Source organism: Lutra lutra, chromosome 8 (assembly GCF_902655055.1).
Source record: "Lutra lutra chromosome 8, mLutLut1.2, whole genome shotgun sequence".
Taxonomy (NCBI): domain Eukaryota; kingdom Metazoa; phylum Chordata; class Mammalia; order Carnivora; family Mustelidae; genus Lutra; species Lutra lutra.
In genome coordinates this window covers 16,855,431-16,874,238 of record NC_062285.1, presented here as the reverse complement: position 1 = coordinate 16,874,238, position 18,808 = coordinate 16,855,431, and the positions used below count along the sequence as shown (strand labels likewise).

Here is an 18,808-nt window from a genome sequence, read left to right as displayed (position 1 = left end):
AAACTTCAAAATTTTTAAAGGATACAACATGCAAGGAATTCCAAGGACTGTATTTTTGGTGGAAACATTAGAAAGGGTTATCCAGGGACATTTGAAGCAAGATGAATGGACAGTTATGAGTTTCATAATGACTTTTTGGAGAGCACTTAAGAAATACTATTTTTCCACTAAGACTAAGCTATGTGGTAGGAAATTGTCAAAGGTTCCTAAAAATTTCAGTGACTTTTTTTTTTTAAAAGCTTTTATTTGTTTATTTGACAGAGATCACAAGTAGGCAGAGAGGCAGGCAGAGAGAGAGGGAGAGGGAAGCAGGCTCCCCGCTGAGCTGAGAGCCCGATGTGGGACTTGATCCCAGGACCCTGAGATCATGACCTGAGCCGAAGGCAGCGGCTTATCCACTGAGCCACCCAGGCGCCCAAAATTTCAGTGACTTCTTATTGCTCTATCAATCAGTTATTTAGGCGCTTCAGTCTGAAATCTTTTTGTTGTTGTTGCTTTCCTAATACTTATTGTCTTAGCTCTTCCAATGGCTGTACAAAAATCTAAAACTGTATATTAAAGTCTTTCTAATCTTAACATAAGCAATTAACTTAAAAAATATGTTCATGCCTTATTTCATTGAAACCAGCAGAAATGTTATGTATCTTTTTTTTTTAATAAAGATTTTATTTATTTATTTGACAGAGATCTCAAGTAGGCAGAGAGGCAGGCAGAGAGAGAGAAGGAAGCAGGCTCCCTGCTGAGCAGAGACCCTGATGCGGGGCTCGATGCGGGGCTTGATCCCAGGACACGGGGATCATGACCTGAGCCAAAGGCAGAGGCTTTAACCCATTGAGCCACCCAGGTGCCCCAGAAATGTTATGTATCTTAACCAGAATTACAATCTAGGCTGTCCAGGCTCGTGCCAATCAATTCTGTTGGCCGGAGGAGAGCGTGGATGGCTCAGCTGGTTAAGCAGCAACTCTTGGTTTCAGCTCAGGGCATGATCTTGGGGTTCTGGGATCGAGCCTCATGTCAGGCTCTGTGCTCAGTGGGAAGTCTGCTTGAGGATTCTCTCTTTCTCTCTGCTTGCCCCTACTCTGCTCATGCTCTCTCCCTTTCTCTAAAATAAATAAATCTTTAAAAAAATTTCTGGTGGCATAAAACTGAATATTCACTCACCATATGTATAATTTAACCAATGGATTCACTGAACTCCATAACACTTCATTGCATTTGTTGTAGGTAACTACATATTATATTATATTATATTATATTATATTATATTATATTATATTATATTATTCATGTATATAAGTATACATGAATATGTGTATATATATATATATATATATATATATATATATATATATATTCATATATCCAACAGAGGGATGGATCCCACATTGAAATTGGTGAGGAAGATCCTTTGCAAGATCTTTAAAACTCTAAATAAAATTGTACCTTGATTCCCTAATAAAATTGCATAACCTAACAATCCTTAAGAACTCTTTGGGTTTGACAGCGAATATCATCCTCAATGGGGAAAAGCTGACAGCCTTTCCTTTGAGATCAAGAACACGACAAGGATGTCCACTCTCGCCACGTTGTTGAACATGGTACTGGAAGTCCTGGCAACAGTGATTAAACAACAAAAAGAAATAAAAGGTATTCAAATTGGCAAAGAAGAAGTCAAACTCTCTCTCTTCGCATATGGCATGACACTTTATATGGAAAACCCAAAATACTCCACCCCCAAACTGCTAGAACTCATACAGCAATTCAGTAATGTGGCAGGATACAAAATCAATGCACAGAAATCAGTTCCTTTCTTATACACTAACAATGACAATATAGAAAGGGAAATTAGAGAATTGATTCCATTTACTATAGGACCAAGAACCATAAGATAGCTGGGAATAAACCTAACCAAGAAGTAAAGGATCTATACTCAAGTAACTACAGAACACTCGTGAAAGAAATTAAAGAAGACACAAAAAGATGGAAGCACATTCCATGCTCATGGAATAAATAAATATTGGAAGAATAAACATTGTTAAAATGTCTACACTGCCTAGAACAATCTATACTTTCAGTGCCATCCCAATCAAAATTCTACTGGCATTTTTCAAAGAGCTGGAACAAACAAAATTTGTATGGAACCAGAAGAGACCCCAAATTGCTAAGGAAATGTTGAAAAAGAAAAACAAAACTGGGGACATCATGTTGCCTGATTTCAAGTTTACTATGAAGCTGTGATCACCAAGACAGCATGGTACTGCCACAAAAACAGACACAGAGGCCAGTGGAACAGAGTAGAGAGCCCAGATACAGACCCTCAACTCTATGGTCAAATAATCTTTGACAAAGCAGGAAAAAATATATAGTGGAAAAAAGACAGTCTCTTCAATAAATGGTGCTGGGAAAATTGGACAGCTATGTGTAGAAGAATGAAACTCGACCATTCTCTTATACCATACACAAAGATAAACTCGAAATGGATAAAAGACCTCAACATGAGGCAGGAATCTATCAAAATCCTAGAGGAGAACATAGGCAGTAACCCCTTCGACATCAGCCACAGCAACTTCTTTCAAGACATGTCTCCAGAGGCAAAGGAAATAAAAGTGAAAATGAACTTTTGGGACTTCATCAAAGCTTCTGCATAGCAAAGGAAACAGTCAGCAAGACAAAGAGGCAACCCATGGAATGGGAGAAGATATTTGCAAATGACACTATAGACAAAGGGCTGATATCCAAGATCTATAAAGAACTCCTCAAACTCAACACTCACAACACAGATAATCATGTTAAAAAATGGGCAGAAGACATGAACAGACACTTCTCCAAAGAAGACATACAGACATATGAAAAAATGTTCATCATCATTAGCCATCAGGGAGATTCAAATCAAAACCACATTGAGATACCACATTACACCAGTTAGAATGGCCAAAATTAACAAGACAGTAAACAACAAGTGTTAGAGAGGACGTGGAGAAAGGGGAACCCTCTTACACTGTTGGTGGGAATGCAAGCTGGTGCAGCCACTTTGGAAAATACTGTGGAGATTTCTTAAGAAATTAAAAAGAGTGCTATCCTATGACCCTGCAATTGCACTACTGGGTATTTACCCCAAAGATACAGATGTAGTGAAAAGAAGGGCCACCCGTACCCCAATGTTCATAGCAGCAATGACCGCAGTCACTAAACTGTGGAAAGAACCAAGATGCCCTTCAATGGACTAATGGATAAGGAAGATGTGGTCCAAATACACTATGGAGTATTATGCCTCCATCAGAAAGCATGAATACCCAACTTTTGTATCAACATGGATGGGAATGGAGGAGATTATGCTGAGTGAAATATGTCAAGCAGAGAGAGTCAATTATCATATGGTTTCACTTACTTGTGGAGCATAAGGAATAACACAGAGGACATGGGGAGATGGAAAGGAGAAGTGAGTTGGGGGAAATCGGAGGCAGAGACAAACCACGAGAGACTGTGGACTCTAAGAAACAAACTGAGGGTTTTGGAGGGGAGGGGGGTAAGGGGTTGGTTGAGCCTGGTGGTGGGTATTAGGGAGGGCATGTATTGCATGGAGCACTGGGTGTGGTGCATAAACAATGAGTTATGGATCACTGAAAAAACCCATAGCTGAAAGCCAAGCAAATGGAAATAAAGCAACACCGTGCAGTGTGGGGGCAAGATGGCTGCTCTGTGGGCACCTGAATGTCACACTTCTATTACCTCCAGGGTGATATATTACATGTGGTCAGGACCTAGCAACTGCCCCTGGCTGAGAATAACTAGGGAAGAACAGAAATTGATACCAATCTCAAATTTATCTTTTCCTGATTCCCACAACTGTATCTTAGGTCCTTAATTTATACTGAAGTATCAACAAACTACAAATAAAATGCTATCACCATTCCCCAAGAACACTACAAGAAGACAAAGCATAAAACCCATTATGTGATTCTTAATAAAAAACATTTTTCATTTGTGCAACAAATACTGAATATGACTTTCACTAAAATATTTTCACTTCCAAATACACTGAAAATATTTATCATCGAACTATCCAGAATAAGCTACTGTAGAAAGCAAAAGCCACCGTTCAGTTGACTTCTAAATATAATATCACTCAGCTTGCCAGTTTTGGTCTCTGAGAGCAGAATCTAAAGATGAATTATTTTTAGTGGTAAATGAAGAATTTGATTTTGAAATAAATAAGTAGAGTGCATGATTTTAATAATCTCTACATTTTAAAGTTTTTTGATAAAAGAAAGATCTAGTACAGTAAGGAAAATTCTTCTGTGTCAACAAAATCTATCAAAACACAGTGAGTATCCTTTGGCAACCTCCAAGACCGCGCACATGCGCAGGAGATCTTGTCTCTGTATTAAACAGCCACCCAGTGTGGCCAAATACACAACGAGCCAAATGCTGGCTTTCCCATACTGCTCTGCAGAACTCCTAACTGCTCTACCAAGCAAGGCCAGAGTTAAAAAGCACGAAATAATGAAACAGTAAACAGATTTTATTATTTTCTCCCCTGATGATGTTCATTTTAAACTTCATGTGCAATTTAATCAAATAAGAGGGTTGCCTAGGAGAGCAATGATCAATTTCGGGAATAAAGATTTTTTTTTTTCCTCACCTACCTAGCCTATAATACAAGAGATCTAGAACAATCATTCTCTATCCTATACTAACATTTTTTTATTAAGTTACTAGCTTGCAAGGTGAATAAGATAATTGCAAAACTATTGCAAAAAATATTTCACCTGACAATTTTTAAATGTTAAAAAGAAGAATCATGTTCTAGAGTTTTCACTGAAGTCTTATGCTGTACAAATTGCTTTGTGTTAGCTGAACTTTAAGAATGGGAACATGATTGGCTTGTCCATGTCCCACTTCCCACACAGAGGGTGCTGATGCTTTCTGCAGATCTAAGCACACACCATATGTTCTGTCAGCATAGACCAGGTTACCCCGTGCAAGCCCAGAAGTTACTGGGTGCAACCTTAATTAACTAATTATCCAAGGAGGGGGAGGGGCAAAAGCTCTGGGAATCCAATCTAACCTTGTTATGTGAAACCTTAGTATCTGAAATGTTTCCCAGATATCAAAAAATAAACTTTACACAAAACGCTGTACAAATACAAATTTCATGTTGTGAAATCTTTCATAAATAGAAATCAAACAGCGATGTTCCTAGCATGCTTTTCAGACCAGCTAAACACTCAGTTTATCACTGTGTACCCCACTGTGGGAAGCACGTGTGCCGTTCCCACCGAATGACACAGATTTCAAAAAATAAGTATGATTAATTAGATAAGATAAATGACTGATGTAAAAAGTTCCTTCGGCAAGCTCTCTGTTTGGTCATTTACATGTGATAATGTTACAAAGCCCTTTAAAGACAGTTTTTAAGAAGTCCAGTTACCTCACTATAATGAAAGATGTAAAAGAGAAAAGGAGGAAAATTAAAGTCAATGTGCATAATAGATTAGGTTAGTCTGCAGTGAGGACTGTACCACGTGGAAAGGTGAAACGGGATTCTTACCATCAAATTGTGAACTACAAAAGTTCATATGATAGTAATGGTAGTGAACTAGAAAAAGATATTTCACTTTAAAATCGAGTCAATTAATATAAATATGTAAACACCAGCTGACGTCACCTCCCCCCCCACCCCTGGTCTAATTTTTACTTATGGTTACACATTAACTTTTGAGTCTCTCCAGCCAACAAGACATACTGTTAGGCTTTGGCAACATCAAAATAACAATCAGTACAGTTAGAAGGAGAGACTATGGCCCTGACATCGCACTGAACTGAGGCTCCTGGGCGATCCTGTCTGCCCACATCTCTCCTTCCCCGTGCATATTCTGTGGGGGAGAACAAGTGGTTATTTCCGCCCCTCATGCCTGTGAACTTGGAAGCTCCATCTCAACTGGAAATTGAGGACCGTGTTGTTTCTTATCTGCAACTGCAGGGTTTAGTTAGGGCCTTGGGCTTGCGGCAGGGACCAGGGCAGCTCCTCCTGCTGCTGCGGTCCTGGGGTTAGAGGTTCCTATCGACCCTGCTTGGCAGTCCTCCTGCCATCTTCTTGGAGCCTCAGACCACAGACTCTGCCCACCCCCCACCACCAAAGGACTTGATTTCATGGCAGTCAATGGAGCCTTCTGGAACAGGACACAGCCTCGGCCGCATGCTTCCTAAGTCCAAGGCTTAGACTAGAGTCCTTACCCAGTCTGGCTGATCTATCCTCTCAGGTCAGCCGCCAACATTGCATACTCGGGCATGGGGCTGGAGTGTTGGTTTGCTTGTTTGTTTTTTGTGAACAAAAAACAAAACAAAAAAACAAACTCCATAAACACACAAAAAAACAAATAAACACAAACTTCCCAAGAACTGCATGCTAAACATCTCATTTCAGCAGTGTCCACATGCTAAGCCGACACTGAGTTGAACAACACGGAACTATTTCTTAACGTGCTCTTTTATACAAACCAGTAGTACCGCCTTGGGTCCAGTAAAGGCAATTCTGATTATTTGGCGAGGGGGGTGGTGGATTAAGAGAGTAACAGCACATCACTCATGCACACCTGTCCCTGTTGGTGTGAGTTAATCCATTTGTCAACTTAGAATACTATAGGAGCAAAAGGACTGTACAGCTGCATGTTCTTCAGTGCATTTTCAGTAAGCTTCGGACAGGTATTGGGCAAGTATGGACTTAGAATTATATGCCCAAGACTGTGCTTGGAATGTGGCTTTTCTAGCTTGCTAATTTAATAGAGACCCACTGAGCCTTAGCAACTAAGCTAAATAAAGGACCACGTTGAGGATAATGGTGGCATCCTCTTGGGCAGTCAAGGGATCCAATGAGAACACAATGATGTAGAAAGAGCAGCCAGACCCTCCCACCCAGAGTAGTAGGGAGCATCCTGTGTAGGAGACCATCAGCCTTGCTCATGTGGGACGTGAGCTTGCAACAGTGCTAAGAGGACAGTGAGTGGCCCCTGTGTGGACGCAGGTGTAGTCACAGGAGCTGTTCTTACCAAAGGCTGCTCTTCCTTTGCAGATTTCTTTGGAGTCTTAACTTTCTTGGTCTTCATAGTCACTGATGTACTGATGGTGGGTGAGTGTGGTCTTGAACCGGCTCTAGGTCTGGAGGGAATCCTGGGCTGTGAGGGCCACGGGGACAGGGAAGTCTCTTTCCCCTTGACTAATCTCAGACTCTGGCACACAAAAAAGAAATGGCTTGGTGATTCTCACTTCATTCTTCAGATTTGTGTCCCTTTCTTTTCCTCCCATGAACTGGCATTGCAGGGTCAAATTTTCAGTCCCAAAGGGCATGGATCTGGTCTTTTTCCCAGTCCCACACTCCCTTTTGGCCTGATTCAGTGTGCAGGCTGGGTCTGTTTTTCCTCTCCTCCCGCTGATGCCACTGCACCAAGAAAAACATACCAATAGACTAGTGTTTTCTGGAAGCACCTGGAAAGGTGGGAGTGTTGAGGAGTAGGGTAATGGGACAGCTTGAGGTCTGTATCCTATTTGTAAGAAGCTAGGAGAATAGAAGGTGGGAGTGAAGGGACAGGAATCTGAAGAGATAGGGCATGAGCCTAAGTCTCCGTGTACCAGGACACTTTTCCCATTCCTTCAGCCAGGTTTGCGTTCTTGTTGGCTTATACCCCTCTCACTGAGCTCAGCCATCAGGCTGCTGGGCTCCCATCCACACTTTAAAGCATGTTCTCCTTCAAACTCAGATCTTGGAAAGTGAAAAGTCTCAGTAGGGTATGTATACCTTCTTCAACCCAGATGTCAAAATAAGGCTCACACAGAATAAAAGAAGACAAAAGAATTTAAATTTAAATGCAAACCTTGCTGCCTACACTGCCCAACTTCTTCCTTGTTTCCATGTCCTCCTTCTGTTTATTAATCTACGAAATTGAAGGTGCATATCATTTGTTATCATTTGCAAAGATTAATTAAAAAGAATTTTCTATAACACTTCCTCGAGCAATGAAAGAATAGAATTGTAAACCACTTAACTGCTAACACTATTATGAGAACATAAGTTATAATGGTGCATATGAATTAGAAAAGTAATTTGTACCCAGAAAAAGCACTTCAAAGAGGTGAACAGAAAGAAAGCTGTAAATGTTTAAAGTCATTAGCATTTGTTCATTGCTTTAAGCATAATAGATATTATAGAGAAACATAGATTGTTTGTTTTTGTGGTAATAATTTGTTCCATATATTATTATGATAGCTATAAATACCCAGTCTTATAAAAGTTTTGGAAAAATTTCAGATAATTCAATATCCAGAATTCAATAATGTAATGATGAAATTTTGATTTAAAGAATCAGTTCTAGTTTCCAGGCATAAAAGGCTTTTTATCATATATATATAATTGAGATATCACCAACACAGAATATTATATTAGTTTCAGGTCTATAACATAATAATTCAAAATTTGTATATATTGCAAAATGATGGCCACAATGAATCTAGCTAATATCCACTACCACACAGTTATAATTTTTTCTTGTGGTAGAAACTTTGGAGATTTACTCTCTTAGCAACTTTCAAATGTATAATAAGGTATTATTAACTATGGTCATCATGTTGTACATTACATTCCTGTGACTTATTTATTTTATAGCTGGAAATTTGTACCTTTTGACCACCTTCACCCATTTCACCCACTTCCCATCCTACCTTTGGAAACCACCAATTCATTCTCTATAAGTTCATGTTTTCATTTTTTTACATTCCACATGTAAGTGAGATTATACAGTATTTGTCTTCCTCTGACTCACTTCACTTCGTATCATTTCCTTAAGATCCATCCATCTTGTTGCAAGAAGCAAAAAATGTATTATTAATGCATGCTTCAATATTATCAAGCTTTTTTTTTATCATGTGAATCTATGACTAATGCCAGGGATTCTAATTCTGGCTAACTTATGCAATTAAACAATGATGAGATACACCTCTAATCATTAATCTCACTGGTATAACTATTTTCAAAAATATTCCTCATCTACAGATAGAGCAGAATTCAATAGAAAGCAGGTCTGCCTCACCTCATGAAATCTTGAGGACTGTGGGGATAGTAACTGATGTCCATGAAGCATTGCATTTGGGAAGAACTGGACAGGGCTGTTAACATCAAGGAGAAGTGCGAAGCTTCTATTTTACTTTATATGCAATGGAACACCAATGAATAATTTTAAATGTTGGGGGGTATGTGTGCGACATAATATTTATTGTATGAAGTCATAATTTGAGGGGAGTCATGTTTCTGGTCATGGCTGAGTAGCTCCTATGAAACCAACCCTCCCACAGATAACAACTATAAACTCTGGAAAAAACCTATGTAAAACAAAATTACCTGAAGACAATGGCTTTTAACTTAACAGAAGTGCCAAGACTGTCTAAAACTATGATGGAAAACCTGCAGCCTTTCAGGGTTGCTGAAGACATAGGTCATGATCTCAGGGTCCAGGGATGGAGCCCTGTCTCTGTCTCCTTGCTCAGCGGGAGTCGGCTTGAGGAGTCGCTTTCCCTCTCTCTCTGCCCCTCCCCACACTTGCTCTCTCTCTTTTTCTCTGTCTCAAATAAATAAATACATCTTTAAAAATATACATAGATCATACATCTAAAGATGCGGTGTCTTGGGTTTTTTTTTTTTTTAAGATTTTATTTGTTTATTTGACACAGAGAGATCACAAGTAGAGAGGCAGGCAGAGAGAGAGAGGAGGAAGCAGGCTCCCTGCTGAGCAGAGAGCCCGATGCGGGACTCGATCCCAGGACCCTGAGATCATGACCTGAGCTGAAGGCAGCGGCTTAACCCACTGAGCCACCCAGGCGCCCCTTGGTTTTTTTTTTTTAAGAAGAAAACATACAAGAATATCTTCTTGACTTCAGGGTAGGCAAGGTTTCTAACCATACATAAAGCAATATCCATAAAGGAAAATAACTGATAAATTAGGCTTTAAGACAAAAAAAATCTTTTCCTACCAAAACATACTGTTAAGCAAATGGACAGAAAAGCCATAACTGGGGAGAAAATATTTAAAAACATATATCTGGCAAAAGACTGGTATCCAAGATACAATTTCTGTAATGTATGTTTAGTTTTGAAGAACCTCTCTAGTTACCTAGTTTCTCTGTGCTTTCTCACTAATAATAATAAAAAAAAACCCTCAATGTTTTAAAAATGGAATTTTACTTTGAAATACTTGCAGATTCTCATGCAATGAGCATGAGAATGCAGCAAGATTGTATAATACTCTTTACCTTCTTTCCCCTAATGTTAACATCTTACAAAACTGTAGTACACTATCACGACCAGGATATGGACATTGATACAACCCATTAATCTTACTGAGATTTCCCTAGTATGCATTTGTATGTGTCAGTCATAGCACCTGCGTAGGATTGTCTGTCCACCACCACAGTGAACATATAGCATCTTTGCCGTGATCTGCTGCCCTTTTGTAACACCCCACCTCCCTTACTGTGCCCCTCTCCTCATCCCCAACCCTGGCAACCACTAGTTTGTTCTCCATTTCTAAAACGTTATCCTCTCAAAAGTGTTATATAACTGTATTATGCACCTATAACACTCTATGTTAAATATACTGGAATTTTTAAAAGAGTGTTCTAGAAATGAATCAAACGATGTCCTTTTGGAATCGCTTTTTTCATTCTGCATAATGCCTCTGAGATTCATCCAAGTTGGTGCTGTACCATTAGTTCATTCCTTTTTGTTGCTCAACAGTATTCTGAGTATGGGTACCCCACAGTTTAACCCTCCACACGTTTAAGGATACGTAGGTTGCTTTCCGGTTTTGACTATTGTGAATGAAGTTATTTTGAATATTTGGGTGCAGTTTTTTTGGTTTGTGTTTTTATTTCTCTGGGAAAATGCCCAAGAGTGCAATTGCTGGGTTATATTGTAATTGCATGTTTAGTTTTTAAAGAAACCATCAAACTGCTTTCCTAGTTATCCAGTTTCTCTCCATCTTGCCAGGTTTTAGTGTTGTCACCACTTTTTAAAAATTTTAATCAGTCTGATAGGTCTATAGTGATATGTCAGAGTGGTTTTATTTTGTATTTCCCCTATGGTTTCTAATATTGAACATTTTTTCATGTGCCTCTTCAATAAAATGTCTGGTCATGTCCTTTGCTCTTTTTCTAGTTGGATTTTTTTTTCTATTGTTGAGTTTTGAGAGGTCTTTATTTACCTAGGTGGTTAGTCTTTTGTGAGATATGTGGTTTGCAAATCTTTTCTCTAAGTCTGTAGCTTGTCTTTCACCTGCTTCATGGTGCTTTCATGGAGAAAAGCTTTTAATTTTGATGAGGTGTCTTATGGACTGAATCTTTGTGTCCCTGCAAAATTCATATGAGGAATCCTCAATGTGATAGTCTTAGAAAGTGGAGCCTGTGGGAAGTAATTAAATTTAGATGAGATCATAAGAGTATTACACCCTCATGATGGGATTGATCCCCTTATAAGAAGAGGGAGACAGTATTCCTCAAGAAATTAAAAATAGAACTTCCCTATGACCCTGCAATTGCACTACTGGGTATTTACCCCAAAGATACAGATGTAGAGAAAAGAAGGGCCATCTGTACCCCAGTGTTTATAGCAGCAATGGCCACGGTCGCCAAACTGTGGAAAGAACCAAGATGCCCTTCAACGGACGAATGGATAAGGAAGATGTGGTCCATATACACTATGGAATATGATGCCTCCATCAGAAAGGATGAATACCCAACTTTTGTAGCAACGTGGACGGGACTGGAAGAGATTATGCTGAGTGAAATAAGTCAAGCGGAGAGAGTCAATTATCATATGGTTTCACTTATTTGTTGAGCATAACAAATAGCATGGAGGACATGGGGAGTTAGGAGAAGGGAGTTGAGGGAAATTGGAAGGGGAGGTGAACAATGAGAGACTATGGACTCTGAAAAACAATCTGAAGGGTCTGAAGAGGTGGGGGGGTGGGAGGTTGGGGGAACATGGTGGTGGGTATTAGAGAGGGCACGGATTGCATGGAGCACTGGGTGTGGTACAAAAACAATGGATACTGTTATGCTGAAAATAAATTTTAAAAATGATTAAAAAAAAAAAAAGAAGAGGGAGAGAGTGAGCTAGACGGCTCTAACTCTTGCTCTCTTAGTCTTCCTCTCCTTCCCCACCTACTGAACACTTTACATGTACCACTGAAGAAAGACCAAGCGAGTACACTGGGAGAAAATGTCTGTCCGCAATCCAGGAAGCAGGCTCTCACTAAACAGTTTAAATCTGCTGGCCTCTTGGTCTTGAACTTCCCAGCCTCCAGAACTGAAAGAAATAAATGCTTGTTGCTTAAGCCACATGATCTGTGGTATTTTGTTATACCAGCCTGTGTACATTAAGATAGTGGACAGAGTCCAATCTATCAATCTTTCCTTCTATGAATTGTGCTTTTGGTATCAAGACTAAGAACTCTTTGCTTAAACTTAGATCCCAAAGATTTTCTCTTCTTTTTCCCCCAAATGTTTATGGTTTTATATTTTTCATTTAAATCTATGATCCATTTTGAGTTATTCTTTGTGGTAGATAATGTTTACATGAGGTCCATTTTTGGAGGCTACAGATGTCCAATTACTCTTGCATCAAATGTTGAAAAGGCTATCCCTCCACCAGTAGACTGCTTCTGCATTTACATCAAAAAAAAATCAGTTGAACATATTTGTGTGGATCTACTTCTGGGTTCACTGTTCTGTTCCATTCATGAGTCTAGACCTCTACAAATACCATAGTTCTTTGATTACTATAGCTATATAAGAAAACTTAGTATCAGGTAAAGTGAATCCTTAGAATTTATTCTTCTTTTTCAAGATCGTTTTAGGTATTCTAGGACTTTACCTTTAGAATTAAATTGTCTAGGTCAGCAAAAATACTTAGCTGGGATTTTGATAGAATGCATTAAACTAGAGCTCAATTTGGGGGAGAACTGACATCTTTACTACGTTGGGTTGTCCAATCCACGAACACAGTATGTCATTTATTTGAGTCTTTGATTTCTTTCATTAGCATTTTGTAATTACTAACATAAAGAAACTAAACATGTTTGGTTAGCTTTATATCTATTTATGTTTCCTTTGGAGCAAGCACAAATCACACTGTACTTTTAAATTTTGTTTTCATATGTTCATTCCTAACACACAGAAAGGCAGTTGATTTTTAGAAAGAAAATATTCAGTCTTTCATCGAGTCTGATGTAGGATAAAGGATATTTTTTGGTACATGCTCTCCATCAAGTTGAGGAAGTTCCTTTCTTTTCCTAGATTGCTGAGTTTTTTTCATGAATGGGTGTTGGATTTTTTCCAAGTGGTTTTTCTCCATCAATTGACATGACTGTGTGCTTGTCTTTATTGGCCTGTTCTTATGAATTTTATTGATTTATTTTCAAAGGTTGAACTAGACTTTCACATCATGAGTAAATCCCAATTGGTCATAATATATAATTTTTATACTTAGCAGGCCTCAATTTGTTAATATTTTTTGAGTATTTTTGCACTTAAAATCATTCAGGATATTGCTTTAGTTTTCTTTTTTGCCTTCTGTCTCTGTACGGTTTTGGTACCATGGTAATTCTAGCCTCATATAATGCACTGGAAAGTGATTCTGTCTCTTCTAATTTTCTGAAATATATTGTGTAAAACTGGTGTTAATTCTTTAATGTCTGTAAGATTCTCTAGTGAAACTAGCTAGACATTCTGCAAATTCATTTTTCAGGAGCTTTTAAATTACAAATTCAATTTTTATGGTTTTATGACTTTTAAGATGATCTATTTCATCTTGATTGAATTTTGGTAGTTACTGGTTTTTGAGGAATTGCTCCATTTTTTTTTCCAGAGTTGTGAAATTCATGAGCATAAAGTTGTTTGTAGTTTTCCCAATTATTCTTTTTCTTTTAATTTTATTTTTTCAGTGTTCCAAGATTCATTGTTTATGCACCACACCCAGTGGTCCATGCAATACGTGCCCTCCTTAATAATACCCACCATCAGGCCCTCCCAACCCCCACTCCCTCCCCTCCAAAACCCTCAGTTTGTTTCTCAGAGTCCACAGTCTTTCATGGTTCCTTTCCCCCTCTGATTTCCCCCAACTCACTTTTCTCCTTCACCCAATGTCTCCTTTGTTATTCCTTATGCTCCACAAGTAAGTGAAACCATATGATAATTGACTCTCTCTGCTTGACTTATTTCACTCAGCATAATCTCCTCCAGTCCTATGTCGATACAAAAGTTGGGTATTCATCCTTTCCAATTATTCTTTTAAAGATGACAAGTTCTATAGTGATATCTTATTTCATTCTTGAAGTTGGAGATTTGTATGTTTTACCCATCTCTTTCCATATTTATTAGTCATGCTAGAGGTTTGTCAATTTTATTGTTTTATTTTCAAAAAACAGATTTTTGTTGATTTCCTCTGTTGTTTTCCTATTTTCGATTCCATTTATTTCTGCTATAATTGTTATTATTCCCTTCCTTTCCGGTTGACTTGGGTTTATTTTGCTCTTCTGTTTCTAATTTCTTGAGGTAGAAACTTCGATTATTGATTTGAGACCTTCCTCTTCTCTCTTGTAAGCATTTGGAGCAATACTTCCTTCTCAGCACTGATTTAGCTGTATCTCATATATTTGATATGTTTTATGTTTCAATCTGCTTTAGGTACTTAAAAAATTGTACTGAGACTTCCCCTTAACTCTACCTATTCCCAGTTTGCTGAGGGTTTTCATCATAAATATACATTGGACTTTCTCATGTTTTTCCTAAATCTATCTGCTCTATCGCTCCAACATTTTACATTTTTCCCTATAAAAAATCCCCTTCTACACCTTATTCTAGAAATTCTGTGGTTTTAGCTATTACATTTACATCTGTGGTCCATTTGAGTTAAATTTTACATGAGAGGTAAGAGTTGAGATTCATTTTTGGTTTATAACTATCCAAGAGTTCCAGTATCCTTTTTTGAAAAGATCATCCTTTCCTGCTTAAATTGGCTTGGTACCTTTGTCAGAAATCAATTCACCATATATGTTCCACTAGGTTTATTTCTGGGGTCTCTATCCCATTCCACCAATATATATGTTTATCCTTACGCCAACATCATTGTACCTTGACTACTATGCCTCTAGAATAAGTCTTGAGAGGAGGTTGTGTGAGTCCTTCGGCTTTGTTCTTTTTTTTTTTTTTTAAGATTTTATTTATTTGACAGAGAGAGAGAGATCACAAGTAGGCAGAGAGGCAGGCAGAGAGAGAGAGAGGGAAGCAGGCTCCCCGCTGAGCAGAGAGCCCGATGTGGGGCTCGATCCCAGGACCCTGAGATCATGACCTGAGCCGAAGGCAGAGGCTTTAACCCACTGAGCCACCCAGGCCCCCCGGCTTTGTTCTTTTTAAAAATTATTTTAGCTATGGAAGGTCCATGAATTTTCATATAAATTTTAGAGGAGGGGAGGAGTCAAGATGGCGGAGAAGTAGCAGGCTGAGACTACTTTGGGTAGCGGGAGATCAGCTAAATAGCTTATCTAAAGATTGCAAACACCTACAAATCCAACGGGAGATTGAGGAGAAGAAGAACAGCAACTCTAGAGACAGAAAATCAACCACTTTCTGCAAGGTAGGACTGGCGGAGAAGTGAATCCAAAGCGACGGGAAGATAGACCGCGGGGGGAGGGGCCAGCTCCCGGCGAGCGGCGGAGCAACGGAGCACAAAATCGGGACTTTTAAAAGTCTGTTCCGCTGAGGGACATCGCTCCAGAGGCTTAACCGGGGTGAAGCCCAGGTGGGGTCAGCGCAGCCTCAGGTCCCGCAGGGTCGCAGAAGGATCGGGGGTGTCTGAGTGTTGCAGAGCTTACCGGTATTAGAACAGGGAAGCCGGCTACAGAGACAGAGCCGAGGAGTGACTCGCAGCTTGGGGTTGCCTTGAACCGGTCGCAGGCTCGGTCAGCTCGGAGCGCGGCCGGAGGCCAGGGTGACGGGAGTCATTGGGCGCTGTTCTCTGAGGGTGCACTGAGGAGTGGGGCCCTGGGCTCTCCGCTCCTCTGGGCCGGAGACTGGGAGGCCACCATCTTCATTCCCGCCCTCCAGACTCTACGGAAAGCGCTCAGGGAACAAAATCTCCCGAAAGCAAACCCGAGCGGATTACTCAGCGCGGCCCGGGTAAGGGCGGTGCAACTCCGCCTGGGGCAAAGACGCTTGAGAATCACTACAACAGGCCCCTCCCCCAGAAGATCAGCAAGAAACCCAGCCAGGACCAAGTTCACCTACCGAGGAGTGCAGTTTCAATACCAAGGAGAGCGGCGGAATTCCAGAGGAGAAGAAAGCAAAGCACGGAACTCATGGCTTTCTCCCCATGATTTTTTAGCCTTGCAGTTAATCTAATTTTTTTTTCTTTTTCAATTTTTTTTTCTTTTTCTCTTCTTCTGCTAAATTTTTTTTACCTTTTACCGTTTTCTTTTTTAACGTTTTTTAAATAGTTTATCTAATATATATATATATATTTTTCCTGTTTTTATATTTTTTCTTTATCGGCTTTCTTTTTTTTAATAGTTTCTTTTTTTTTTTTCTTTCTGAACCCCTTTTTATCCCCTTTCTCCCCCCCTCACAATTTGGGATCTCTTCTGATTTGGCTAAAGCATATTTTCCTGGGGTTGTTGCCACCCTTTTAGTATTTTACTTGCTCCTTCATAAACTCTTATCTGGACAAAATGACAAGGCGGAAAAATTCACAACAAAAAAAAGAACAAGAGGCAGTACCAAAGGCTAGGGACATAATCAATACAGACATTGGTAATATGTCAGATATAGAGTTCAGAATGACGATTCTCAAGGTTCTAGCCGGGCTTGAAAAAGGCATGGAAGATATTAAAGAAACCCTCTCAGGAGATATAAAAGCCCTTTCTGGAGAAATAAAAGAACTAAAATCTAACCAAGTTGAAATCAAAAAAGCTATTAATGAGGTGCAATCAAAAATGGAGGCTCTCACTGCTAGGATAAATGAGGCAGAAGAAAGAATTAGCGATATAGAAGACCAAATGACAGAGAATAAAGAAGCTGAGCAAAAGAGGGACAAACAGCTACTGGACCACGAGGGGAGAATTCGAGAGATAAGTGACACCATAAGACGAAACAACATTAGAATAATTGGGATTCCAGAAGAAGAGGAAACAGAGAGAGGAGCAGAAGGTATATTGGAGAGAATTACTGGAGAGAATTTCCCCAATATGGCAAAGGGAACAAGCATCAAAATTCAAGAGGTTCAGAGAACCCCCCTCAAAATCAATAAGAATAGGTCCACACCCCGTCACCTAATAGTAAAATTTACAAGTCTTAGTGACAAAGAAAAGATCCTGAAAGCAGCCCGGGAAAAGAAGTCTGTAACGTACAATGGTAAAAATATTAGATTGGCAGCAGACTTATCCACAGAGACCTGGCAGACCAGAAAGAGCTGGCATGATATATTCAGAGTACTAAATGAGAAAAACATGCAGCCAAGAATACTATATCCAGCTAGGCTATCATTGAAAATCGAAGGAGAGATTAAAAGCTTCCAGGACAAACAAAAACTGAAAGAATTTGCAAATACCAAACCAGCTCTACAGGAAATATTGAAAGGGGTCCTCTAAGCAAAGAGAGACACTAAACGTAGTAGATCAGAAAGAAACAGAGACAATATACAATAACAGTCACCTTACAGGCAATACAATGGCACTAAATTCATATCTCTCAATACTTACCCTGAATGTGAATGGGCTAAATGCCCCAATCAAAAGACACCGGGTATCAGAATGGATAAAAAAACAAAACCCATCTATATGTTGCCTACAAGAAACTCATCTTAAACCCGAAGACACCTCCAGGTTTAAAGTGAGGGGGTGGAAAAGAATTTACCATGCTAATGGACATCAGAAGAAAGCAGGAGTGGCAATCCTTATATCAGATCAATTAGATTTTAAGCCAAAGATAATAATAAGAGATGAGGAAGGACACTATATCATACTCAAAGGAACTGTCCAACAAGAAGATCTAACAATTTTAAATATCTATGCCCCTAACGTGGGAGCAGCCAACTATATAAACCAATTAATAACAAAATCAAAGAAACACATCGACAATCATACAATACTAGTAGGGGATTTTAACACTCCCCTCACTGAAATGGACAGATCATCCAAGCAAAAGATCAACAAGGAAATCAAGGCCTTAAATGACACACTGGACCAGATGGACATCACAGATATATTCAGAACATTTCATCCCAAAGCAACAGAATACACATTCTTCTCTAGTGCACATGGAACATTCTCCAGAATAGATCACATTCTTGGTCCTAAATCAAGTCTCAACCGGTATCAAAAGATTGGGATCATTCCCTGCATATTTTCAGACCACAATGCTCTGAAGCTAGAACTCAATCACAAGAGGAAATTTGGAAAGAACCCAAATACATGGAGACTAAACAGCATCCTTCTAAAGAATGAATGGGTCAACCAGGAAATTAAAGAAGAATTGAAAAAATTTATGGAAACAAATGATAATGAAAACACAACGGTTCAGAATCTGTGGGACACAACAAAGGCAGTCCTGAGAGGAAAATATATAGCGGTACAAGCCTTTCTCAAGAAACAAGAAAGGTCTCAGGTACACAACCTAACCCTACACCTAAAGGAGCTGGAGAAAGAACAAGAAAGAAACCCTAAACCCAGCAGGAGAAGAGAAATCATAAAGATCAGAGCAGAAATCAATG

The 18,808-nt window shown here is 39.3% G+C and overlaps 1 protein-coding gene across 1 annotated transcript in view; it reads right to left on the bottom strand.

The window, feature by feature from the left end:
- C8H10orf67 (chromosome 8 C10orf67 homolog) overlaps positions 1-18,808 on the bottom strand; it is a 158,705-nt gene that overhangs the window by 57,127 nt on the left and 82,770 nt on the right. Inside the window, exons 9-10 of the mRNA XM_047743397.1 lie at positions 7,872-7,931; positions 7,050-7,229 (exon numbers count right to left, since the gene is read on the bottom strand). Coding sequence (XP_047599353.1) covers positions 7,050-7,229; positions 7,872-7,931 — 240 coding nt within the window. The remainder of the gene's footprint in view (positions 1-7,049; positions 7,230-7,871; positions 7,932-18,808) is intronic.